The 27,997-nt window shown below is 37.4% G+C and overlaps 3 protein-coding genes across 4 annotated transcripts in view; 2 read left to right on the top strand and 1 right to left on the bottom strand.

The window, feature by feature from the left end:
* The first annotated feature begins 21 nt into the window (after positions 1-21).
* On the top strand, positions 22-4,092 carry LOC139971310 (uncharacterized). Of its 2 annotated transcripts, none has more exons than XM_071977652.1 (3): positions 22-742; positions 1,556-1,642; positions 2,177-4,092. In XM_071977652.1, the coding sequence occupies exons 1-3, from the start codon at positions 378-380 to the stop codon at positions 2,217-2,219; spliced, it is 495 nt and encodes a 164-aa protein (XP_071833753.1). In that variant the 5' UTR covers positions 22-377; the 3' UTR covers positions 2,220-4,092. The 2 variants fall into 2 exon arrangements, with proteins under 2 accessions (XP_071833753.1, XP_071833752.1); XM_071977651.1 differs by having other exon boundaries at positions 46-742; positions 1,556-1,638; positions 2,177-4,090.
* A 726-nt stretch (positions 4,093-4,818) lies between these two features.
* LOC139971308 (kelch domain-containing protein 2-like) lies at positions 4,819-14,998 on the bottom strand. Its single transcript, XM_071977649.1, has 12 exons — positions 14,813-14,998; positions 13,067-13,143; positions 12,487-12,598; positions 11,863-11,966; positions 10,931-11,021; positions 10,256-10,333; positions 9,486-9,566; positions 8,502-8,560; positions 8,159-8,271; positions 7,602-7,671; positions 6,622-6,768; positions 4,819-5,553 (listed from the first exon to the last, which is right to left on the bottom strand). Exons 1-12 carry the CDS (start codon positions 14,909-14,911, stop codon positions 5,445-5,447), a joined length of 1,140 nt encoding a protein of 379 aa, XP_071833750.1. The 5' UTR covers positions 14,912-14,998; the 3' UTR covers positions 4,819-5,444.
* Positions 14,999-15,944: 946 nt separating this feature from the next.
* The window catches only part of LOC139971307 (ADP-ribosylation factor 6-like), a 36,780-nt gene continuing 24,727 nt past the window's right edge, over positions 15,945-27,997 (top strand). Inside the window, exons 1-2 of the mRNA XM_071977648.1 lie at positions 15,945-17,457; positions 27,818-27,994. Of these exons, the coding sequence (XP_071833749.1) occupies positions 17,349-17,457; positions 27,818-27,994 (286 nt within the window). The 5' untranslated portion in view covers positions 15,945-17,348. The remainder of the gene's footprint in view (positions 17,458-27,817; positions 27,995-27,997) is intronic.

Below are 27,997 nucleotides of genomic sequence, written 5' to 3'. Positions count from 1 at the left end.
TAGGTATTGCTTTCTCACATACAAAATAGGCTTATCGTAGTATATGAGCGGTTTACATAGATGGAAGAATATTCTATAGCTTATCGGATTTCGCCCAGCTGGTGCATTTGTATGTATGCCAGGAGGTTTTTTCCCAAAATGCAACATTTGCTACGGTTCAAAACAGAATTTTGATATCATTTATATAGAGTTTTGTGTCACGGTAACCAGACGTGGAACGGGAGCGACGTTTTAGGTTACCTTGGTATATAGGGGTAACACTGGTATATAAATAGCACTAGTACATATAAAGGTAACTATTATATGTTGGTAACTTGGCAACGTAGGCAAAAAATCATGATATTATTTCTTAATATAGCTTGAATTTTACCTTGGAAATGGCGTCATCACGAAAAGTACAGAAAGAACCGTTCAATATCCGTCTCTCGAGGAGTAGGGCTAATGCGACCGTCAGAGAGAGACAAAGATTGGCTCAGATAAATAATTTATTGAACAACTTAAGCCATACTGTTCCGCAAGAGTTTCAAGGTCTTGCGACTAAAGTGGAGGTGATACGTGGGGTGACTGATTATATCAGGACACTTACTGGGTTATTGCAAGAACTTAGAAGCAGAGATTCGGCGATGGCAAATACTACGAATAATGGAGGGACGACAATGAGAAGGGTGATCAAGAAAGGAAAAATAATGAATATGTTTCGTGCCAATCCCATAAGTGTAACCATTGATAGACAAGATAAATGGTGAGTATAGGTTCTTTTCTTTGTTTGTTAGGACTCTAATCAAGTTTATTTCAATTCTAATGAGTAAATTACGTAATCGTTCAGATTTTCATTTACTTATTACATAATAGTTTGTAAATGTTTAAACTAACGTATAGAATGAATTTACAAGCAAAACAATAGAAAAGAAAAGGAATGAAGAGAGACATCCAACAAAAAAGAAAAAAAAGAGCAAAGCGACTATAAAGAAACAAACAGAAAAGTTGTATAGCGCCACCGAGAGGCAATCTTTTTTACCTTTTTTTTCGAGAGTAATGAAGGCAAATAGTTTGAACATTTCGATGTTTGGTTTTTCGCCTGAAAGCAATTCGTCACCATAAAATATCGGCAAATCTCTGGCTTTATTTATCGTCTAAACATAGGGTAAAACCATGGTGATTTTATATGGTATCATGATGTAGATTTATAGGGCCCCATTGGAAATGGGCCGACGTTCAGTCAGCCTAATGAGTTTAGCTCCTGTTACTCTTTTTGTTCTTTTCTTTTCCGTCCTTTTTGTCCATTTTGTCTTTGTAATAGTTTTGTATTTTGAACAATCTGAGTGCGAATAAAATCAAATCAAAAATCAAATCGTAGACTAGATAAGTAAACATATTTGTTGCATATACACAACACAATCAGGTGACTGTGCGATTCCGCCCATGGGGAGCGCTTTAAGCCACAAAGTATTTACAAATATATACAATTTACATGAGAATGTCGCTATATCCAGCCTACTTTATATATATTTTTTATTATTTTATTAACATTTCTCTTTGTTGACTTTCCTTTTAGTCTCATCCCGAGGGGAAAACCTGTGTTCTCTACGAACAGTAGGCCTAACTGTGCAGAGTCATATTTTCATTTGGACCCAGAGAGTACGTATGTACAAAGAGATTAAATATACAGACAATGGCATTTGAGTATAACGTGGCCACTGTATATATATACATGTGTACTATAGATTGCGTAGAGACATTGTAGTGAATAATGTAAATAGAAAATACGTCAAGTGTGTCCAAACAAAACAAAAACATACAGGAACTTTCACCATATGAGACAACATTTCTACTTTATGAAATAATTTGAATGCTTATGTTTTCACGAGATATTTTTTAGTCAAACGAGCTAGCGCGGATTATAACATAAATATGGCTGAGATACCTATGGGGGTCGGTATTGACCCAGGTCGGGCCCCGTGCAAGGGTGTCAGCAGGCGTCCTCTTTGAAATATTAATTTTCCCTTAAGTATATGTTATGTAAAATGAGAATATATTATTCTTTATCACGTGATTGCCGGGCCTCCTAATTGAGCAGATGTTCGTATTGTTACTAGTATTTATAACAATATTTCCTTCAGAATCCAGTTTCAGCTCATTATAAAATCACTCATGTTTACTATTTTTACTTCCCAAGGTCACAGTTCTCTCATCCCACCAGGCGTTGTCAAGATGAATGAGTCACCCCCGTCGGTCATCATAAATTGGAACCCGCCATCAAATCTGACGTCATATCCTACGTCATACATCCAATCAACAAATCCGACTACATATCCTATCTCATAAAACCAACCATCAAATGACGTTAAGTACTAACATTTATAGTAGTATATCACGATCACAATGGGTTATGAAGTCATGTGATCTTCTTATATCGGCTGACCAATGCACCAATCACCGTTCTGCAAACATCTGTTCTTTTCGTTTTGGAGTTATTTAATGAATCTAATATTTCTTGGCGTAATTTGAGCGAGCATTGTTGTCATGTAACCTAAAACAGTTCTACGAGTACAGAAGCTCTTAACAGTGATTTTATTTCTTCGTTCTTCGCGGATAACACGGAAAACCGTGAACAAACATATGCTTCTATCACCAATACTAAAAATCGACAGCAACGCCACCCGACCTGAACAGAATACGAGGACCATAGTCTCGAAGTCGAAAGGACCGTACAGTTCTGATTGTGTTTCAGTGTGTACATACGTGTGGAGGGTATGGGAATGGTGGAAGGGGTGGGGAAGGGGACGGGGTGGAGGTGTGTTTTTAAGCACACACATACACGTCATAAATGGAACCGTCTTTAGATGTATGTGAGCAGGCTAATGTGACGCTCTCATATCATCAAAATATCTCCAACATTGAAAATCCGGAAGCATGAGTCATTTCACATGCGGATATTCTTGGCATTGAGAACAGGAAACCATGACTTTTTAAAGAGTTAAATAAAAGGTTAATACAGGCGGATGAGGTAACAATGTGAGCAAGAAAACTTACGGAAGGAGTCCTTGCCGTCATGGTGGGTAAATGTCACTGCGCAATTTACCAGAAACTATCAGCTACCTTAATAATTATAATAATTAGTCTTATATAGTGCAGAATCCAACAAAAGTTGCTCAATGCGATTTACAGGTGATGACAAAAAGAACACATGTAATAACTAATGTGAAAAAAAGATGAGTTTTAAGAGGAAGCTTAAACTGGTCAAAGTGAGTCCAGGGACCTAATATCTACTAGATGTGAGTTCCACAAACAGGGGGGCAGCATGATGAAAGCTGCGATCCGAAATCGTTTTCATTCGAGTCACTGGAACATGAAGTTGGTCAAGATATCGTGATGTAGATGGCCTATTTTTAAGTTTGTTGATGCAAGAATGATATCACACAAGTAACTTGGGTTATTAAATTTAATAGCATGGAAGGCCAAAATGTCAGTCGAAAAATCATATCTACGCTCTACCAACCAACATTAATGTGAAAGTCAATGGAGCAAGAAATGGAGATACAACGCCTATGTAGGAACAGATCAAATTCGCCAATAGAGACACTTTAGAGCAGGGGTTCCCTAACTGGGGTGCATGAACCCCCAGGGGGTGCATGAGTCTATCCCAGGGGGTGCGTGAGACGTTTCTGAAAGTCAAAGCTAGAGTACATTTTGTTGAACTTAAATCTGATATATCATATAATTTAGTAATGTAAAAAAGTTGTACTTATCGACAAACTCTTTTCTTTCTTTTTTTTTATTACAATATTGCACTATGAACTTGATCTTTTATAAAGCACTGTTTATGCGTATTATAGTATAATAATGACTCAGATCGTGTCTCGAAAAGTTGGGGATTCGTGGACAACTCTGACATCCACAGGGGGTTCGTGGGGGGATAAAGTTAGGGAAACCCTGCATTAGAGTCTGATTCAAACTGATAAACTGAAGGGCATGTTAGTTTTCAAAAAAAAGATTTTTCTTAGAAAACGTAAGGAAAAGGAGAGAGAAGGGCGTGACGATCACTGTTTGTCAAATCTGTCATTGTTCTGAAGTGAGGAGGGGGAGGGAAGGGGGAGGGGGAGGGAAGGGGGGAGGAGGAGGGTGGGGGCGGTTACGATCATTGCTGTTATAACACTTTCCGTTGGGTGTCTTTGATGACGTCAAATCACCCTTATACTTGTATTTCTTGTACCGTTTTAAATTGAGTATTTCTAAAGTGTAGAAAACAAAAGAATCAAGCATTGGTTTCTCAATTTAATTATAATGAATTACTGAAGAGGAAATATCATTGTTTTGTTTAAATATATAACCTTGTAAACATTTGTAATAGGTACTTTATAAACACACCAATGATAAGAGAGAAACTTGAAAAGGTGATGCTTCTGACCCGCGCCTTTTCATTGATTGCGGAGTAAAACACTGCCTTCAAGGAGATGCTGTTCAAGGCAAGATAATCAATTTGTGCCATTGCATTATAGGTCCAGAGTAAAGGCTTTCTTCTCAAGCAACATCAAAATAAATAAATTCTGTCATAAATAATGAATAAAAGGTAAATAAAAGCATAAACACATGTTGTTCGTTTGTTAACGCAGATCATGTAATAAATAAACACATGTGACGTAAATAGTTTGAATAACAAGGTTTCATTTGATTTGTGAGAAAACATGCATTCCCAGTGTACCTCCCATACAACACCTTCCAATCTGCTCCACCCCCCTCACCGCACCCTCTCCCCACACCCATATCTCAATGTTATATTATTTGGGGTTTCTCTAGAATCTTTCAAGAATGCATATTAGAAGTTTATGCTCAAAACATTCCCACCAGATTCAAATGCATTACAGAGTTGAGAAGGTCAGCATACAACTTGAAATGTTAGAGGAGAAGGATGAAACTACACACCAGACAATATGCATTGTATGCTTGTATACAACAGTAGTAGTACCTTGGTAGTTAAGACCACATATATAACTGCGTCTCCATCATGTGTGTATTAATCAAGCCTCCAGATCTTACTGAATATTCAGAGCATTGTCAGCAATGACTAGATCTTAAACATTACAAAACTGGAAAAAACAGCAATAAAACAGTAGTTGTAGATTTGAGATTCATTCTGTTTAAACCTCATAATCACTAAACTAGTGTTCTTAAGTATCTGGCCACTTCTCACAATGGTCGACTTCCATGCCCCACCCCTCAGTGAGTCACCCCCTCGCCAAATAGTCTGATAATATGGCAACTGTCATCTTGGATGTCCCAGATTGTTAACTCAAACGAGTGCTGATATTTTCACACCAGGCCTTTGTCCATATGACATGACCTCTTGACCACAGATGAGATTTAGAGTCGGATGGCTTGAGGAACATACCTCCTGAAGAAATAGCTGAATGATTGCCACCTATAGCATCCATAAATTCATCTTGTCACCTTGGTGATGTCATCTTCAAAGCTCTTCTCTTCAAACAAGGAGGGAGGTTTTCTATTTCTTGTCTGAATCGGTCGACGTGTTGCCATATCATCTCGTAGCATATCCTACAATGTACGAGAAAATGAAGAAGAAATTAGGAGAGGAAGGAAAAAAGAGGTGTAAATTTACATTAATAACGAATAAAGCTATGGTGTTCAAAATGTCCTGGATTTATTGGGTAGATACCACCACAATAGCAATGGCTTGAATCTATACCTTAATTCCATCATTTCACACTAAAATCCAATTAACATTAATCCATATCTTACTCACAACGTGATTGTACCATCAGATTTACACACTATGTATGAGTGTAAGGAGAATGCCATACTTGAAGAGAATGATACGTCCTAATGAGAATTATGTATGTCTGAAAACTCTGAAGAAGATCCTGCTTAGCATTGAAACGTCAGGCCAACTTACCGTTACACATTCTCTTACACAGGCTCTTTAGTGGATAAGCAGTTTGCTAACAGTTCTTGTTTTATTTTATTTTGAGAGTTATGTATGTGAGTATTGTGAATTCGCGGCGTAGGCTGACATCGGGAATGGATTAGGGGGAAGACTTTTCTGAACCTTTTCATCAGCAAAATTAGCTGCAAACATAATTCTTGCTCAAAACAAGGTACACAGTAATGTCATTGTTTTACTTTGTACAGTTCTATTCTTATCCATATTTGGGTAGTTATTTTGGTAACTAACGATACTCCTCTCATCCGTCCCCTCTTAATACTAATTAGTCGACAACCTCAGGGATGGAAAGTTATCTGTTTTAGGTTTTGATTTGGGTGCTAACTACAAGTCATAACTGTAAAACTTTTCATCAAATATAAGAAAATATTAAGATAAATGAAAAATAAATAAAAGGGCCAAACAAATTCTCCTTCTAAATTAGCCAATCTGTGTAGGTATCTATATGAAAAGGTTCAAGTCACACCTTTTTTATCCCAGTTTGGTATTCTTCAGATGTTATTTACCTATGAAGAAGATTATGCTAGGATCAAAAAAATTCAAAGACAAATTCATTCAAAAAATAAATAAAAAAATTCAAAGAAAAGAAAGAATAAAGAACATATCGATCCTCAGTTTTGCTGAGATCAAAGGGTGTTTAAATTGATCAAAGAAAGAATTACCTGAGTAATGGTTTTGCGGTGACTGATATGTGTAAAAGACTGTTAGTGTACACTGTATCTTCATGTCTATCTAGTATATTGTTGGTGCAACCGCCAAAGATGACCACCTCTCCGAGATGCAGGCCTGCCACAGCTGTATGCCACAACCTTTGATCAAAGAGAATCGATACTGTATGATGGCAGTCACATTATCTGTAAGGAAAGTTTGTTGTCATTGGGCTGTTCTTAGTCTTTAATACCTGCCTCAACAATCACTCTTTGCTGCAGCAGATAAACAACTTAAAACTTTGTCACATTGTAATAAATTCATTAAAATCGATATGTAGTCAAAATCAGTTTGTTTCTGAGAACCAAATACGTCTGGCGTATTACATCTTAGGCTCATTGGAATTGAAACAGTTTCGATTAGTCTCTGATGAACTGAAGCAGGACCCACTGCAATTCACGTTTTTCACATTATCATAATTATGAGGGAATAAACAGAACACTGATGGGATGGAACAGCTCAATGTATTTCTTGCTTAATATTAAACAAAGGCAACAGCATTTATGTGAAATGATCCTTGCAATTTGTTAACATTGTCAGGTTCCTTGCTTTTAGTTAACATCGGCAGGTTCCTTGCTATTTATTAACATTGTAACGTTCCTTCCTATATGTTAACATTATCACGTTCCTTCCTATATGTTAACATTGTCATGTTACTTGCTATTTGTTAACATTGTCAGGTTCCTTGCTATTTGTGAACATTGTCATTGCTCAGAATTGCATTTGTAAACATTTAGTTCATATGCATGATACCTTTTCAAGAAAAGTCACCCAAGGTAAAGGTTGGCCAGTTTCACTGAACTGACACACTCTTAGCCCCAGTCCGTGTAAACTAGGACTGTGACGGAGTGATCAGGGTGACAGTGGTGACAGGGTGATCAGTGATCAGGGTGACAATATTTTATCCAAACGGCAGAGAAGCATCGATACTTACCTCGGTGTAGGCAGATCCCATTCTAATCTTCTCCACAGTAACTGTTTTGTGTCAAATAACCACATATCATCTGCATTGTGAAGTAAGGAATGTTGGTAACAAAAAAACAAAAAGACCTAATAAAAATGTTAAGTGCAAGCCGAAACACTAACAAGCATCTGCACAGTTAGAATGGCAACATAGTGGAGATTAAATGTTGCCAAGGTAGATGGCCAATGTTACTTTCTGTTTCAGAGAAGCTATAAAACTATCAAAACTCTGACAACACTGAGTGCTAAAACTCTCAATCCAAATATTTGCACCAAGTTCTTCCAATTCTCCAATTCTAGTTAAAGTAGTATCTAGCATAGATAAGCAAGTGTTTTGCTATACTGGTAATTTGTATCAGGCCAAGAATTTTTTTTTTTTTTTTACTTCCTCAAAGTTTGCAAAGATACCCAAATGCTCCTTGTTATTAATTTTTATGCAAATTGCAGAAATTTGCCACTCTGCTGAAAATTAGAAAACTCAATTGTCTGACTGCTGCTTTAAATGAAGGCAGATTTAAATAAAATTACCTAATGGTTTGCAGGTGGTGTTAAATCCTCCACACAGGAGTAAATGATGAGGTCCTACGGTAGTCAATGAGTGCCATGATCTACCCTCTGGCATAGGACCCTGGATCGTTAATCTGTGACAGAAAACAATAAAAATCACTAAAAAAAGTGAAAAGCTACAGTGCAGGCAAAATTCTTACTCTGTATTTTATAAATGAAATCAACGTTAGATCACAAAGTATAGTGATACTTTAAATAATGCAGCAGGAGTTGAATGGATGAGAAGAGAAGCTGAGAGACGGATGCAACTGATCGTATGGATGAAATGATAAAAGGATGGGGTACTTTAATTAAGTAAGCTTACCTGCCACTCCAAGTAAATGTGATAAGATCAATACAGTGCATGTCACTTCTCCTCTTTTCCTGCAAAAGATAAAACAGCAGGTCTGACGATATAAATATCAGCCAGGACAAATCTAAAAACAGTCATCCCATTTATCAAGACGACCGAATTTCTGATCGGACGACCAAAATCAACTCTGGAGGTTGTCGGGTGGACGACTAGTTGTCTACACCAAATTCAGACTGCATTGGCACCCCTAAACAGGTTAAAAGATAAATTTGTATCCCTCTCCATCAAATTGGAGATATTGAATTCACCTGAAGAGGAGGTTTACTGGCCCAGAGCTTGTTTGTTCTATTCAGACTGCATTGGAACACCTAAACAGCTTAAAAGATAAATTAATACCTCCCTCCATCAAATTGTAGATATTGAAATCCACCTGAAGAGGAGGTTTACTGGCCTAAAGCTTGTTTGTTCTATGCAGACTGCATTGGAACACCTCAACAGGTTAAAAGATAAATTTGTACCTCCCTCCATCAAATTGGAGATATTGAAATCCACCTGAAGAGGAGGTTTACTGGCCCAAAGTGTGTTTATTCTTTTCACCAAACATTTGCTAAATATTTCCTGGACAACCGAATGTACTGTGAAAACTACCAAAAGGTTAAGACATCTCCAACATATTGAGGCAAAATGGCAATGATTGATATGAAAACAGGCATGAATGTAAAGTGACACTCAATGAGAGAGATGGAAGACAGCCTAGAGAGCAATGTTCCAAAAATTCACTTCTGTAAGTTCCCTTTAATACATGATGAATAATCACAATGACATATTTCTGTAGCCCTTGATTTGGATTTGAATACAAAAGAAAGAAAGAAAAAAAAGCCAAACTACACTGAATACTAAAACAGCATTCAATATTTATAAAGTACACCAGGGATAAAGTCCAGATAGATTTTGTTCTTTTTGTTATTCCTGTTATATTTCATATGAATAACTCACCTTAAACCTGCCTCCAAATATAAAGCCTCTTTGCCCAATAATTGCACCTGCATGAGAGGCCCTGGGACATGGAACTGGACCCTGCGGACAGAAATGAAGAATGCAACACAATACAACCAATAAAATGAACTAAAAGCACTCTTTGAAAGAGAGCATGGATTTGGTCATAAATAGTCAAAAAAATGAACAATGGATTAATTATCATGCTAAAATTATTATTATTTTTGCAAAATTATTAATCGATCATGGTCAGCAAACCAGACTATCTCTTTAATTTCAATCAAGTGTGCACAGTGGCGTAGGAAGGTACTTTTGAGTGGGGGGGCTGAAGACTGATGGCCGGCCTGGGGGAGGGGTGTAAGGGGAGGGGGTGTCCCCCTCCCCTTTGGAATTGTTTTGCATTTCCAGGTGGCCTCAGATGCAATTTGGTGCAATATAGCACACTTCAACACCCACTCCATTTTGTAAATAAGTTTGCATTTTCACCTGGCTTTAGATGCAATTTGGTGCTCCAAATGAGATTTTTTTCTCATTTGGAAATGAAAAAGGGGTTTTCTGACTTGCGAAGCGGGGGGGGCGGAATGATACTTCCGCCCCCCCCAAATTTTTCACTGGGGGGCTGGCGCCCCCCCCCCCAGCCCCCCCGGTTCCTACGCCCTTGAGTGTGCATGTATTGAAAAATGCTGTTAAAGGTTAACAAACCTAATAATAACTCTCTTGTAAAAAATAATGATTGTCTTTAAGGAGACAGCGAGGTTAGCGATACTTACCTTAGTTTTCGGTTTTCTCCACCTATTGGTTTCAATGTTATATTCAAACAGGTCGTTGTTCCAACCTCTTGACTGAGGCTGAGAGTGAAAAGCAGTATTAAACAAAAATGAACTAAAATACCAAGCATAATATTTGAAATGGGATATGGACGAATAATCATTTGGGGATTGCATAATATTCAATTTTTATATAAATTACAGATCAATTAAAATATTTTTTTTATGTTTTCGTATCTTTATTCTTGAAATTCCCCATCTGTTAGAATAAGCTAAGAAACATGCCTAATGAACAGAATAATATGTCTTACACCCTTCTACTCTGTTCATTGGTCGGCATTCCACTTAACTTGTCTGTCCCATATATCTAATTAGCTTGTTTCCTCTGTTTTTATTTTAGTCTGTCTCTGAAGAAGCTCCCTTCTAGGATTGAAGCCTCAAGCCCACTAACATTTATACTCTGTAATACATCAGTTTCAGGTACTGACTAGGCTCCAACAAATCAACAGGGGTATGCAATCGCGCACCATTTTTGATTGTGACTTTATGCGTCAGAATTTGTATTGATTTTTTAGCCATTCTAATGTTGAAATATATTGCGCTGACACCTTTTAAATATTTGGTTCCATTTCATAAAATCTTTATCTGATCTAATCGCTACAAACATAGATTACTTACAAGTCCTTCAACTATGCTACTTGGATCCAGCACCCAAGAGTCCTTGGTGGCGTCAACTGGTTGAGGTCCAAATCCACCAAAGACTATCAGTCTGAAAGAGATGATACGAGCCAGAAGATGGTTGCATGCCTAATGTACATGTGACTAACATTAAACCATCTTCAATGTCAAACACATTTTATCATTTAGAGTAGCGAGAGAGAATCTTGACATATCATGTCAACAAGAATCTGTTACATTGACTTTTGGTGATGTACATACAAAGTTGTAACTAACATTGCCCAAAGGCACATGGACATTTATCGGTAATAATTGGCAAATTGCTTGGCACGAAATTGATGAAACGCTGAAGCTTAAAATTACTGACTATTGCCCTAAATATGTCAGAAATACTGATCCAGCTTTTGGTCAACCCACAGTCTTATTTCTTTACATCGATAGGAATTTGTTTTATTTCAACCTCGCCACGTGTTTCTGAAAGTAGGAAAATTCACCATTCATTTCTCATCGATGTGACCTGTTGCAAAATGACATACAATGTCAAGAATGCAATTCAAGCCAACCAAAGACATGAATTTAGTTGATAATTAGCATTGATAATCACTAAATAACAGCTAACTAACAGCTTCAACCTAGTTTCATATGCAAATTAAGGTGGGACTGAATACATCTCAACCAGTATTGTGTTGAAAATTAAACATAAATGTCCACATCACTCTTCAAAAATGAACAACACTTTGTACTTTTGCTTGTTCACAGCCAATGACATAACAATTGTAAATGCAACTAGAGGACACCAATGCCAAATATTTTATGGCAATTTATATTCTAATGAAACAAATTCATTGTAACATGATAGCTTCTTCTATGCAGGAAGAAATAACAGTAGAAATTCAAATTGGTTTTTGACCAGTGGCCAAATTCAAAATCACCTTTCATGATATTGCCAGGAAACGAATTTATCTCTGTACTCTGGGACTTCCCCTTCTGACTCTATGGTCTGCCAAGAAATTCCAGCTGTATCAAGACAATATACCTGAGAGAGAAAATTCAAAAATTGTAACTTGAGCAAGTAATTGTTGCTTTATTAATCTTTTGTAACAACTGTTAAACTATCAGCTATTGATGTACTACTGACAAGTTTGGTATGTTCTACCAACATATGCATGGCGAAATTTAAAATTAAATAAAAAGGGCAAAAGAGGTTAAAATTGAAGTCTAGCAGGTGATAGGGGGTACATTATTTAGTCAAACTCTCCCTATTAAAAGGTGAAAAACTATTCTCAGTAGTATCTACTGTATGTAACTAAATGAGTAGAGGGTACAAGACACATTTGTATCACCAACAGTATCTAGATAAAATGTTAGTGAACTCTTGGGACATAAAACATTCGACATAGTAAGTCGTGCCCAACTAAACATACTTGAACGGAACAACTTTAGACAATATGTTTACGTAGCAAGATACTACATTAAAAGCATTCCCTGACAGATGAAAGATGGACATAAACACAATGAGAAAAACTGGACAATCAAAATAGTTGTAGTTTTGGTACCTCTTTTGTATGATTTGGAAAGCCTCCCCAGACATACATCTTGCCTCTGTGACTGAAACATCCACTGCCTGATCGACCAATCATATTCAATCCAGGAACTTCATGTCTGGTCCTATGAATTGAGGTGTGAACAGATTTTGTGATAACAAATTTATCGTAATATGTGGGTAGATTCAACTCCCATTAGATAGAGCGTATTAGTTATGAATAGCATGGCACTCTGAATGAAACGGCTTTACTCAATATTGTCATATAAAAAATTCTTCTTAAAATATACACAAAGCACTGGGGAAATGAACGGCAGTGTATATTCTTTATGCAGACTTCAAATAACTTAACTATTGATGGAGTAAATCTGACATTTCTTAATTATGATGGCAAACTGATTAGTCAAGAATTTGGTACATGGTGATACTCCTTGAATTTAAGGTAGATTATTGAAATATACAGAACACCAGTTCTCTAATCCCCACGCCCACACACATTTCAACAGCCCCCCCCCTAACCCTCTCTATTTCTGCACCAGTTTTTCATGTTTGCAAGACGATTCATTTTGTGAATATATACAGTACTAACTCACCATTCTTGCAGTTCAAGATTGTACACCCAGAGGCTTTCACAGGGAACATACTTCTCTCCAAATCCATTATCAGCTTGCTGTAACAGTGAATAACATAAAAAAAAAATAATTAGGTAAAATTACACTTAAACAGCAACATCAGGGTCCCCAAATGATCTTTAAACATAATTCAAGGACTTTTCAAGGACAAAATAGCCGAGGGGGGGGGGGTTTCAAGGACTATCTGACACTATTTTGACTGAGATGAACTAGTCCTTGCCACAATTTACTATAGACGTGATAATCTAACTAAATAAATTTATAAAACATTTAATTGTTATTTTCAGCTGATTTATCGTTATATTGTTCTTCCCTCATAGAAAATAAGATTTTCAACACAGGGTTGTCAGATCATTAAGATGTCCAAACATACGTTTGTCGGAACATAGGGCAGACACCAGTTTCACCACATGATGGTCTGTGGATATATAAACTGTGTACTGTAAGGGACTTATATTAGCTCTGGCAACAAGGGAATGCTACCCCCTTTCTTACTTCCAATTCTTTAGCAGGTTGATGCCCATTACAAGAGACTATAGATACATATACATGTAGGTCTCCAATATGAAGGAATCACCAAAGAAGGAATATAGGCCCTCACCAAGGAATGGAGAAGTAATAGCTTACAGCAGGGCAGAAGTAACTAAACTGGAAGACTGCCATGGCTTTGGACAACCCCACAGTACATAACATAATAATGTAATTCAAAGATTTTTCCAGTATTTCTCTTTACACTTTTAAGAACTTTTTGGAAAATATCAGAATTTATGCACTTTTCAGGGACTTTCAAGCACCCATGGGAACCCTGAACATGTAGTGATGTCATGCGCCAAGTGGACAATTTTCATTGGTCAATTTTGCTTACAGATAGGGGATGTTGCAGTATTTAATAGCTGTTGCAGTGGACAGAGGTCTCGAAAGTCTGGCAACCTAGGTGGTCTCAATGACATGTAATCTAACAGGAATCAACATTCTCAAAACAGTCATACTTTTAAAACATCATCACTGTAGTACTGTATGGTACATGCTTTAGAAGCAAAAGGGAATATTCTTATGAATCATAGCTTTCAGATTAGGACAATATTACGATGCGTGAGGAGAGTTAAAAATGACATTTTAGCTCCTTGTGTTTGTACTAAAAGTTCTTGTATTATGTAATAACATGAAATTTAACAAGAAGTTGCCATATATTCGTGAGCTGTTGTGAATATTGTCCAATAGGAAGAATGAATAAAACTCACCCAGTAATTCTTTCTAAGCCTGTCCTATGTTACTAATTATATTTGCATTATCGCATAGAGCAGTCATTGTTACACCTTAGAGACAGACCACTTTAAAGTTTGATGCATTACACTGATTAAATTAGACTGTTACATCATAGCAAAGGCTATAGGCCTACAACAAGTGGTATGCCTACAACTTACAAGTGAAGTGAAATTGCCTACAGTTTCAACAACAAAAAACATAAATATATGTCTGCAAATGGAGCAAAATTATTGCGGAATTCACATCACTTTTGAGAAACTAGCTTGGCAATAGGTACAATTGTCACTTCATAGTACAAAGCTTGCCATAATTCAATAAAAATATGTTACACAATAACAAATAGCAATGTTGATAATTCGCACTGCCATTTGTCGCGAAACTGGTTCACATGAACTATTAGTACTTAAAGCGGAAATACTACATGCAAATAAGAATAATTACTCCAAATCCACCCCATATGAGCATATTTCCATTCACTGCACAGGCAATGTGACCAGTTCTGGCGACAGGAAAGGAATCATCATCTTTTAACGACTGCATTCTATCCGCCTAAATATACTTCTCGTAGCATTGTCATCCGAGGCTGGCCACACGGTATTTTCATATTGAAGTTAGTAGCACCAAAGTACGGAAAACATGTACGGCCATACAAAAGAATAAAGTTTCATGAAAAGAAAATTCTCATAGTACTAAGTATATACTAGCAGAAATAATAAAACAGAAAACGAGACTGAACCTTAAGTTCAAAACAACGCTAAAAATTTAGCACTACCAGAAATTGTTTGCCGTTGGGTCAGATCATCTTGCATCTTGTGATAAAATAATGACGTTACAATTGTTTTTTATATTCAGGGCTAAGTTCCATTTCAAAAGCTTTACGTCGACTCTGAAACTCGACCATTTATAACAATATCTTGACTCTTAAGATTCGCAATGTTTAATGTCCACATGTGGGCGTTTTAGATCGAATTTGGATATTTGTCTCGAAATAAGGCTTTTTATCCCGTTGAAGTATCATTTCCAAATTGATAAGTTTCATCTCTAAATGGTAACGTTTCATTTCAGTAACAATTTATCCAAAAATTTGGATAATTCATCGCAAGTTTTGGCACAAAGTTTATATATATATATATATATATATATATATATATATATATATATCCGCGGTCTTCTGAGTTTCCGCTGAGTTTGGTCATGATGTAAATAAGTTTTTACAGATGACAAATTGGCCTAACGGATGCTTCGAAGTTCTTTTTATATACCAACCTTCACTGGGAGACACTCGTCTGTACACTGCTTCAATAAAATGTATAAAATATGTCACATATAGTCTGCGATTGGAAGATATACAAAGGTATTAACACACCATTCAACATAAGTCATAACATTTTATATGTTGACGCATATAGTGTTAGTTCCAACTTAGTCGAAGGCAATATATATATATATATGACATAATTACGTACTGTTACTAATATATCACCAATTTAACATTCGGGTTATAGCTTATGACAATCTAATTAACCAGTAAAGTAAGGAGACTTGTGTACCCCTGGAATTCAAAAGGAATTTGCTGATGGCAGTCACTCATCGCTGATCTGTTTGATAACCTTCCAGTTCCTAAATGCGGTAACCGCAGGTCAAATAGATCAACTGTCCGTAATACGCATGCAAACTACTCGCAGGGTTGATGATACCGTATCGATTGGAACGTATGATACGGTGCAGGTTTATACAGGAACTTAAACTGTATCGTACAAACACGTAGTACAGTGTAGTCATTTTCAATGTTTAACTTTAGGCGAATAGTCATAGTGTAATGTACCTGGGTTGACTTCCCCGTTACTGAATATCATCGCAGTTCGTGTTTTCGAATCAGTCTATCTTACGGTATTGCGGTTTAGAACAGTTGAGTGGGGTGCTATCGTGAATTAACATAGGCCTATTGTGAAAGCCACGCGTCGGTCGGTCTGATATATACAAACGGTGAAAAGCGTTCACAAATAATCTCTTGTCTCGGAATAAAAGAGATATATATTTGGATACGCAGTGGGATTTTCTTTATATTCTGAAGATTTTCGATTTGGGGATCGTGCCAGACTGTCTGTACCATAGAGTCGTAATTTTGTATTGTGTCGCCTGTCTACAGTACTGTCTATGATACACAGTGTGTGTACAGACTACTCACACGGAATATCTTTTCAGCGCTGAGCTTGCATAAAAACTTTGTTTCAGAATATCAAAGACCACTTTTGGCATTGGAATTGAAATTGGAAAATAAAAAATGGTGAATGGAAAAGCTGCCTGAAATTTTAACTGTAGTTTGTCTTTACTTTCAATGAGTTCTTGTCGAGTTCTGACCATCAATACCGGTACGTGGCTGCAAGCTCTTCATCCAACTGTAAGAGTTGTTAGCCATAGTGGATCAAGGCTCTCAGTAAAGTGTTCTATTCCCTATCTAATTTACCATCTGAGCTAGACCTGCAATAGAGAAATAAACCGGCATATCTTGCAGCTAATTGCAAAACTGGTTTAGTCTGTAGGAATTAAAACTACTCGGAACTAAGAAACTTATAACACAGCTTCAGCTTTCTTCCAAGTCAAGTATAGGACCACATTACGCACTTAGCTACTTAGATTGCGTAACCGTGCTCTCGACTTGAAGTGTTTACTTGCTGGTTCAGTCTGGGAATATCTCATTAATTCGCTGGTTATTGTTTTAGCGTGTCGTTATCATACTGCTACAGTGTTTCGAGCAGTGAGAGCAGGGACTTGTTCCCTTCATTTGGTTAATCTCTCTGTGTCGACCGGGATTAAAAGATTAAGATTGTTTGTTTCACCTTTCTCTCTTTACGTCATTAAATCTAAGCAAGGCTAGAATTTTGAGACTTTGTTTTGCACGGGTTGTCTTACCGTTTATGGATATGGACATACATACATAAAAAGTTAAGAAACAGTTGGATAAGATTTACCAACCATGGGGAAGGCTATGGGAAAACTATCGGATGTTCTTAATGTGGATTATAAGTTTCCAATCTCTGGAGGGAAGGAGTCGCGGATTCTGATGCTTGGATTGGACGCAGCTGGTGAGTAAAGTCATCCGTTAAGAATAACAAACTCGGAATATGATATTTGCATCTTGGTTAGGCCTGACACGCGTCGAACTTTCACTAGACGTTATCATTTAATTTGTAGTTTTCTAAATGCAAGTCAATGGTCTTCATGCATATAGGCTGCTTAGAATTTCTGCCATATACTTGAAATTTGCCTGCATATTAATAATGTTTGGATATTAATTTCCAATTCAGGAATTTTAATGCACTACGTAGTTAGTGGGTCATCGTATATAGGCTATGCAAAAAGAGTCCCGATCATATTCAGCAACTGTTAGAATTCTAAAAATAGGATTTAGAATATACCAAACAATGGAATGCCGACATTAACATCAGTCATGGGTCCCATGCTAGTCTGTACATCAAAGTCAGTACCTTTAACTGCCATGGAATGGAAATGTCGAGTAATGTAAAAATACAAAAATAAATTGCGTGTTACTTTACAGTTTTAAACACAAAGCAATGTGAATTTTGCAGCATCGTGCATCGTTATATATAGGTATAGAATAAAGACCCTTGAATATAAACGTACAGTTTGAATGCTATAGCAAGATAATAATTCAGGTTAAATGAGAAAACTCAGGAAAGCGTCCCCTTCCTGTCTATAAGGTCCTCTGTCATTCTTCGCCATCCCTTTTCTTCCTATATTTCCTTCCCTTCCTTCTCCACTCCTAACTCTCCATCTTCTTCCATCTCCTTCCTCTATCATTTCCCTTCCTTTCCCTTCTGAGCTCATCATCTCGGTTGTCCCCCTCCTCCCCCCCTTCTTCACCAGGCCTTCCTACATCCCCCTTCCCATATTCCCTTCGGTTTCGCTAACGGTCACATTTATTTAGTCGTTATAGACCAACTACTCGAATTGCCAATTAAATTCATTCGTAGTCTTCGCGAAAAGTTCCTTAACCCTCTGCATGCCCTTTTCGACTCCATTTCGACTGCCAAGGGTCCACATATTAGTCACCAATGAGCACCAATAGCTCGAAGGTCACTAAACTGGGCGACATTGGATCTATACAGTAGGTGACCATCTTTTGTCGATTATAACAAATATTGGGAAGAACCTAAAATTCGAACAAGGGTCATGTATACATGCATTGTTTGTTGTGAAGGGTTGCCGAATGATCATTACCAAGATAGCAGCTGTGTTGTGAAGCAGAGGATTTTAGACGGTCGTCCGTAAAAATTTTTACTTTTGGAGTCGATAACTAAGGTAGATGCCTCCAATATGTTGATTATCGGCCAGAATGTTGTATTTTTTCAGATAGTTCAAGCCTGAGGTGGGGGTGGAATATACTGCTTTAATTAAATACTATTAAAAACCATTCTTATTTCAAACTCTGTACATTCATGCATTTCATAACAACCCAATGATGTAATAACAAAATGATAAACATGATGGATTACTTTATTTGTCATTTTAAGCTATTTTCTGCCGAATCTGCTCACCTCTCACCTTTCGTTTGCCTTGATAGCACCGTTCACCTTGCGGTGATTTCCGGACCTCGTCTCTCTCGATTATATATTGTTATCGTTTTGCCTACTAAGCCTATACGTAGTTAAGTATTGTAATAGTTCCATGGTATAGGTACATATGTATATGCATTTGTGTTTGTATATGTATATGTATACCCTACAATATGTGTATATCTGTCATCTATTCCCGGTTTTTACCACTTCCAATAAGGCCCAAATACTCTATTCAGAAAACGGCATTTGCTTGTGTTTCCTGCACCGCAAAGTTCGTTTCGATAGATATAGATATATATATATATATATATATATATATATATATATATTTTCATGGTGTGAAATATTACTAGCTTCTAATTGTCCCTGCATGGTTGAATCACTTTTTAGTGGAAGTTAACCTTTCAATTGTACAACCTTTCATAGAATTCAGTCTGTGTGATTAACGGATGAAATGGAAGTCAGCAAAATACAATGAAATGGGAAATGTTTGTGGGTGACTTTGCCCTTATAATAAAAGTTATATTTTTCTTTCTCGAAAATTTGTCCAAGTTTTTATTTTCATAGAACAAGATTATATATAATCCTTGCGTAGGTGTGATTACTTTGTATTATATGGTACATACAAAATAAGTCTTATTGGCCGATGGTGGTAAGATACGGCCGTTGAGTCTACTGTATGTATACACTGAGTAAGAGAGGGGGAGGGGGCGGGCGGCAGGATACATTAGAATGGGTAAATGCCATCGTATTGTAAGTTCTCATGAGGGGTATAGGGTCACGGGGGAGGAGTGAGGAGCGGAAGGATGGGGGAGGGTTTGAACGGAGATTGTGTGACCGTGTGTGATAAAAATAAGATAAAATGAATGCTGGTGTGAAAATAACAGTGAATTACAGTAAGTCGTTTCAATATATGCATTTTGCACCACAGTGTACTAAAGTTGCACTAAAAGTGCCCGAGCCTAAGTTCACGGAAGTGTACTAACAGAAGAGTCCTGGCAATGTATACACGAATAACTTGAGTCACCACTCAGGGTGTCAGGTTTTTCACACCCCTCGTTCAGAGAGGTGTTTCGGTGTCTCAACTTTCAGTGTGTACAGTAGTTCATGTAATCTCGAATGCGATTGCTCTGCCGATAAATTTTGCCGATATTTTGATAGCGGTACGGTCTTAACATTCACATTGGCTGTGCATAGTGCAGACAAAGTATCGGTTCGAACACTGTTTTCGCACAATGATTGCAGTTGTATTGATCATTCGCAGAATAGGACTACAATTCTTAAGTGTATAAAGCCTTCCCGATGAGCTATACTGTACCCACACACACTGTAGTACTACATTGATGTTAATTGTACAGGAAACAATTGAATTGTTCGAAGGCTTTTCGAAACAGAAGAAAAAGAAAGCGTTAATGCATAAATTCCAATGCGTCATTGAAATGCTATATAGTTAATGACTCATAACAAAGTTCTTGAAAATGAAATTTGAGGCAGATTGAAATAATAGAGTCAAGTGTTTATTTGAAGAGAAATTGTCTGGTCTAGGACTTTGAAAAACAGCAACAATCTCTGTCCTGAAAGCTATTGTTGGCAATATTTGATATAGGCCCTATACTGCATTGTGTGTATTGAATGGAATATATGTAGCTTAATGGAGACACAAACCCATCAGTTATCACTTGCCTACATATTTAATTGAGATATATGTAAGTGAACATCTTCCCCAAAACAACGATCACAACATTGAGCCAATTGTGGTCCAAATTTAATGTTTTTCCCCTTCATTCTTTATTAGAAATGTAGTTATTTTTTGTAATGGAGATATATTTCGCAAATGCTAAAAAGCTCCTAACATCACTGGTTTCAGTATCAATATTGTTAACAGTCATACCTTGAAAATTATGAAAGCAAAAACAAAGAGAAAGTTAACTGTTCAAATCCTAGTGGCACTATGACATCACAGACTTACGAAATGACAGCCCCCCCCCCTCCGCCACACGACATACCTTTATAACCACGATATCTCCCAAATGGAGCAAGATTTCTCTTAGCTTATTGGGGGAAGTTATTCATCACTCAGAGTTCTGTTGTATCATGGAGCTATAAACCTGTTTTACCTCCATGGTTGTATAAAGTAAAGATGATGGTTGGGTTTTTATCTCCTTCAAAGCAGTTGGTTTACCGTATCGCTAAACTGGTTCCACAACGCACGAATATATGTGAGCAGAGAATAATAACAATATATAGTTTGTAGGCTACTCAAACTATTGCGTGCCGAATGTCTTAAATATAGGCAATCGAAGTACTTGAAACTCTTTCACCCAGCCTCACCAACCCCATCCTCCCCCTCCCCAACCTCCCCAACCCCAGCCTCATCATACCCAGTCTCCCAAACCCCAGCCTCACCCTCCCCTCCCCCAATTGAAAATGGCGAAAAGGGAACAACATCCACTTCGGATATAATGGCGGTGTTGGTTAGCTGAAATATTTCATCGGCTTGAAGGCGAGAGTTCGATGGTAATGGCACATACTCACTGCCCCTAACTTCAAGAAATGCTGACTTTGATTTCTGCTCGAGCGCTGAATTGTTGTTATTGTTGTTAGTGCTTTTTATTGACTTTGTATGTAGATGCACCACCATGTTGCGTTCTCGGTTGCTATTGTTTTTGTCTGGGATCAAAGGTGATAATAGGTCACCAGATGTTAAACTGAAAACCTTGCGAACACGATAACTCAGTTTCAAGTATTAAGTTGGAGGTTATCACAAATGGTCTCAAAATTGGGTATTTTCTCTATGATTTATACTAGATGACTTTAGCTTTGGCGGTAAGTTGTGCAAATATTTCACAATGTATAAACAATGTCATGTATAGCTCTCTCATTCATCAATAACAATTATTTAAAGGGATAGTTGTAATTAGGTGGCAGAGCTGATTGGCTATAGCTCCAAACTGATGGTAAGTTACAGAAAATGTTCTTTTATTCATATATTTATGTGTCTAGATTTCACGTATAGAAAGACTGTCCTTTCTGTATATTGAAACATTTTGGAATAAAAATTCTATACTGCAAAATCCTTACCAGTGAATGAAATGGTTGACGCCCACAAGAGGAGGGCTACAAATGAGAGCAGACGGATGTCTGATCTTTTCTGGTTCTCACTTAATTCCTGGACAAGTTTTAATTCACTTGCTCTACATTAGTCAGATGGTTATTTGGATTTTGAACAAATTATATGGCCAGGAATCACAAAACATACTGGTTTTCTGATTTAGTTCATATCATTGTCTTTTCTATCTAAATCTTCGCACGAACATTGATTTGTCACAGAAGTGGTTTAAATTATACCGTCGAAGTATTACTATAGTTCTTCTCCCTCTCTGTTTCATTGCACGTGAATCATTCAGAGAGAGAAACAGTGCCTTTGTTATGGTCTCTATTCTTTGAGAGCAAATGAAAAAAAAAATTGTTAATTTAATAACCCATTTTTTTTTAGTTTACTGCTCTTGCCGTTGTTCATTTTTATGGCAACTGATGTATGTTGAAATGTAGCCACGTTGGAATTATGACTCGCTGTCGTTCATTAAAGTTTCAGTGGAAGTTAAGATTAATTATTATTTACTATAGTTGACCCGTGTCAGGGGAAGCAGCTTGAAAGCTGATTTGAAAGTTAAGGGTGGTGCGTCGTTTATCGATATCTACAGAGAGTTTGAATGTCGTACTACTGTAGCTATTAGACCTACATGTCAGTGCATAGACGTAGGAGCCCAATTTGATCCTACGCCTATATGTGTCAGTGCATGTTAGAAGTATAAAAGGTATAAGGGATAAAATATTCTAGGACATCCATCCTCTCCAATTTATTTTCAGACGTTAAGTAGGGTGGGGTGGGGGTTGGTTTGGGGGGCGGGCGGGTTCAATATTGACAGTAAAATGTCTCAGTGTGGCAGGTTACTCTGAAGGTATTCTTTGTAAGTTGTGATTAGGCGAAATTGCCTTATTCCTACCTCGACCTTCGCCTCATCAAACGTGCATTAACACTAATTATAATGGCTGCTCCCTCTGCTCAGCTGTTGTGTAAATGTTTCCAAAGGGGTTGAGAAATATCTAACGAACGGTAGCAAGTGATACTCAGCGTACCGAAGGAAATTAACAATGTCGGATTTAACAAGCTCAGTAGGCTGAGACTGATGAAAGTCGACAACATGGCTGACAGTTCTTGGTCTCTCTACCATATTTTGGGGTTAATTCAAATGAGCGACAGTTAGACTACTTATCGTGAAGCCATCATTTAGTACCGTATGCAGTACACACACATCAGAACACGTTCAATGATAGTTAATGCACAGTAATTTTCAATACAGTGACGTCATGTGACCAGGTGACATGTAGTTCTCAATGGCAAGTAACCGTCAAATGTCTTTGTCAAAACCATGATACTGTAAAAGGGTAATGCTTAATGAAGTTATGAATTGTTAATTGTAAACACGAGAGGCTTTGTACGTAGCAGACCTATACACAGTGTGAACTCAGCTGTGTGAATATAGTTGGTGTCTTTTACAAAGGTTTAACCCCATAAGCGAGAAATTTAAAGTATATATTGGGAATTTTGGGTTGTATCGGGAATGTCCTGTAGTTGCTAGCAAGCCAAATGTGTGTGGAATTTTGACCCCAAAAAGATTGTCGGTTACTCTGTTTTCAAGTCGTGAACATTACAAATATCATAGATATTGAAGGTGATAACGGTCTGTCGAGGAGAAACTCGGCAGCCAGTTTGTTTTGAAACGGACAATTGTAACAAAATATGTCAAAAATAGATTTGAACTTTAGTGTCCTAATACATAACCGAATAAGAACAGAAATTGGAGAGAGGGGGGAGAGAGAAAATGAGAAAAACAGAAAATGCATCACTCATGTGTCGTACCAAGCGCGTAGCCAGCCTTCTTAGTGTGAGGGTGCATACTACTAATTTTTGTCCTCATTTAAAGTTTCGTGCCAGTGAAAAAAATACACCCGGTGATGCGTTTCAACGTTATATCGGTATAATATTATCATAAAATGAATATACCCTGACATAGAACTATTATTACTGTAACATGAAGGCGTGATGAAACCAATGACGTCACGGTCTGAATGTATCATTTCGTATAGGAAAATTGCAATTGAACCGCATTTTACCACTCCTACCCAACATTATGAGCCTTAACATCTGCCCGAGTTACGCGCCTGCCTCTTAACGCCTCTCCACCCCGAGACACCATACCCACACTTTTTTGTTTTCATTTCTGAAGACCTCCAACATCAACCGGTATACCAGAAAAGTGAAGATTCCATACCATATATTTGCATACTTCCTCTCTCCACAGCTTCCCCGAGATCCGATTCTCTCTCTATTTGCGCCCTACACCGTACCCCACCTCCTCCCCCTGGAGGTGTGTCTTGACACGAGACATTGATAGGTAATTACAGTTCATGTGGGTCAAAACTGAGTTTATGTTAGTGACATTCTTATCATTGGTAGCCACACTCACACAAATAAACTACTTCAGGAAAACTAGTCCCGCAACAAATTAGGGAAAGGGAAATATTAATTTCAAATCCAGATCCAATTATCTTCACTGGATAAAACGGTTACTTTCATTCGTTAACAATCGAGGCCATCAACATGAAAGCATATAGTTCTAATTAGGGGGCCTATCAAGGGTTCTTGTACGTTACATACTGATATTGTATTATAAATTGTCCATGGTCGAATTGTGTCTTGAACCAAGTATCGAGACAGACAGACAGACAGGGCCGGGACAAGCAATGTTTCAACTATGGAACGCCGAATGACTCATTCAGGATATGACGATGTTCTGAAAAATATATGTCCATGTTCTAAACGACATGTCCATATGGATCATTTATGAAGTGATATGTGACTGATATATATATATATGTATGTTGCTTCTGTGAAAAAAATGTAGTTCTTCATTGTTTTTGCAAAATTTCTGCCAGTGAAATGCTGAACATATTCTTGTTTGCTTGATATTATAATCCACGGGAGGATATTATGCGGTGTGTGGGGAGGAAGGGGAAGGGGGGAGGGGGAATTAGCAGCATGACTTTGGAATCTGAGTCAAAGTATGATTCCTGCTCTAAACGAACAGATTGCAGAAAAGTTACGTTACGTTACGCATGGTACACGTCGTTTCACTTCATGTTGAACTTTGATCAAGTGAGGGGAACTACGATAAAATCAGATTTTGTGGCTCTTACATATACACAGTCTATACATTGGTGTATACAGCTGCCTGGTAACCAAATAAAGTACAGACCATAAAAAAAAATAGTACAAATAAAAACTTAACTCGAAAACTTGCTCACAAAATGTTTCTTTGTGTCTATTTAAATAGTTTAAGTATTCACAACTTTTCAATACTTTCAGATATTGCTGTCGTCTCATTTTCTTGCACAAAACTGTATTGTTTTAGCCTGTCAATGATTCTGTTTGTCGATTAAAGTCTATTCATGTACCTGTATCGACTTGTATACTTCCTTGTTGCGATAAGAATGTTGTAGTACTTATAACCTAAGCTATGCGAATAAAACATTATCTAAGCGTGCATGTAAAAGTGACTATCGATGGATATCTTTTTTTACTCTCGACGGGACGATTGTGTCAGGTAGCTAGAATTGCAGAGTTGTTGACATAAGCATCATGCACCTCCACGTTTCACATGCAGATATGTATATGGTATGGAAACATCAGAAAAGCGTGGAGCTTGCGCCCCGTTAGTTCACTCGTTGAACAAACGCTTTAAACTTTTCGTTGAAGTATTTGGCAATCACGTATCAAGTTGATTAAGTGTTTTCTAAGTATCCTTTTCATGAATAAGTGGAGTGGACTAAAGTGGTAAATGAGCACACAAATGGGAAAGTTTATGAAGAACAACTCCCCCAAGCAGCTGAGAAATTTTGTTAACTTATGGGGAGGTTGTTTCTTCCATAAAGACATAAGCCTGGGGGCTGCCATTTTGCCTATTTGTGACGTCACGCATATTGTCACTTTATTGACCCTTTTTATGCTCTCCCTTTGTTTTACCGTTTTTGATATTGATCAAAAGGAAACAGTGTCGTTACCGTAAAAAAAAGAAACTATCGCAAGTCATTTAAAAAGAAACAATAATTTAGAATCAGCATTTGCAAGCACCATCTCTCTGAAGAAATAATCAATGTAATAAATAAAGAAATATAAGGAAAAGAAAATAAGCACAACATAAGACCACACAGCTGATGTCCTTAACCTGATGTGAGCATTGCGTGATGCGGTCGCTTTGTTTGTTCTGTGTATATATACTTCCTAGAAATAATGTGTGTATTTATAGATCTACACATATATAGACATCATATGATACCACCGGTTATTGTTATTGTTCAGTTTACAATTATGTACACACTCTGGTATTGATTACACAGAAATATGACTGTCAGACTGTAGCACTGGACCAACAAAATCACTTCCTCATTGTCAGAGTTACGTCATAGATAAGGTGGAAGTTTGTTTCCTCCATGCAGAGAGCTTCTAGCAACTCTCTGTGGGCTCCTTGCTATGGCGGGCCATCCGTAACAGATCACTGGGAATCGAAGTATATACCGATTGAAGTTTGGTATATATATATTGATTTATATTGGTCTTATATCGATTCACCTTGATATGATACAGACGGCCCGCCATACCTTACTTCCACCAACGTCACGGTTGTCGCTGTTTGCTTTTGTCAAGTCCCGGTTATCAATTGACTTACATTTCATAACGATTATTTACAATTATTTTCTGGTAAGGAACATACATACTTGAACGAACGGATCATGTATCCATCGCACAGAATCTGCTTTATGAAAAGTGTACCCTACGTTTCGGCACTATACGTATATGCTTCATAGTTCATTTTCATATACCCGCCGTTCCCATGGTGACAACACTGCCTCAAGTATCTGATTCATACCACGCCCGCTACACTTCTAACAACATCTGATTTATACTGCGTGTACCCACTCAGTGTGTCGAAACTGCTATCAGTATCTGCGTTATCTCACATACTCAGAATCCATGGTGGAGACAGCAATTAATGTGCAACACAGTAGTTTGGGTATACGTGTGTCCGTATCTGTTTTTCAACAGCACTAAGCATATATTGTTAATGGTAAACTGCTTACAACGTATCTACCTCATATCTATACCACAGTACTACTCTTTTCTTCTGAAAATCATTATCACGTATCTTTCCTAACCACCAATTTGCTCCTGTGCATTATTTTTAAATTATACGTATAGACTCTCCGTGAACTGTTTAGTTGAATGAAGTCTCTTTCTGCTTTATGTCCCTAAGTTGTTGATGTTTTCATGCGACCAATTTTGCCAGTCTTTCCATCAAAGACAAGACTATAGTTAGACAGAGTGTACATACAATCATGAACATCATGTACAAGTTGTTGTTGTCGTTTTATATTACAAAGCGAAAGAAGAGACTGCCGTTGACGGTTGATTCCGCGAACTGAAACATATATTGCTTCCTCTGAGCCATAATATGGTTACTCAATCAGTGGTTACGTAGATGGATTTGTACATTTGATATTTTATACTACCCGACAGGATGCATGTTCTATGTATATCGATAAACAATTTTGTAAAGTTATCTTTCTCTGAATTGCTTTGACGTCTTTTTTCTTAATTTTAAGTTCTTCCCATGATATAATGTCGTTCTTGTACACAAACAATATTTAAGCAGACAACACCCTAACACAGTAAGCACTATAGAACTTGATAACCTAGTTTCTTGGTATCGCTCATTACGGTGTTGTTTTCTCTTCTCATCTCCAGGTAAAACTACAATCTTATACAGAATAAAATTTAACGAGACAGTGAATACCATTCCCACCATTGGCTTTAACGTCGAGACGGTCTCACCGGTACCTAACGTAACTCTATGTGTCTGGGACGTTGGAGGACAACAAAAAGTTCGATCACTTTGGCAACATTATTTTTGTGAAACGCATGGTA

This window comes from Apostichopus japonicus, chromosome 8, assembly GCF_037975245.1.
Source record: "Apostichopus japonicus isolate 1M-3 chromosome 8, ASM3797524v1, whole genome shotgun sequence".
Lineage (NCBI taxonomy): Eukaryota > Metazoa > Echinodermata > Holothuroidea > Aspidochirotida > Stichopodidae > Apostichopus > Apostichopus japonicus.
This window is presented reverse-complemented; position numbering and strand designations above follow the sequence as displayed.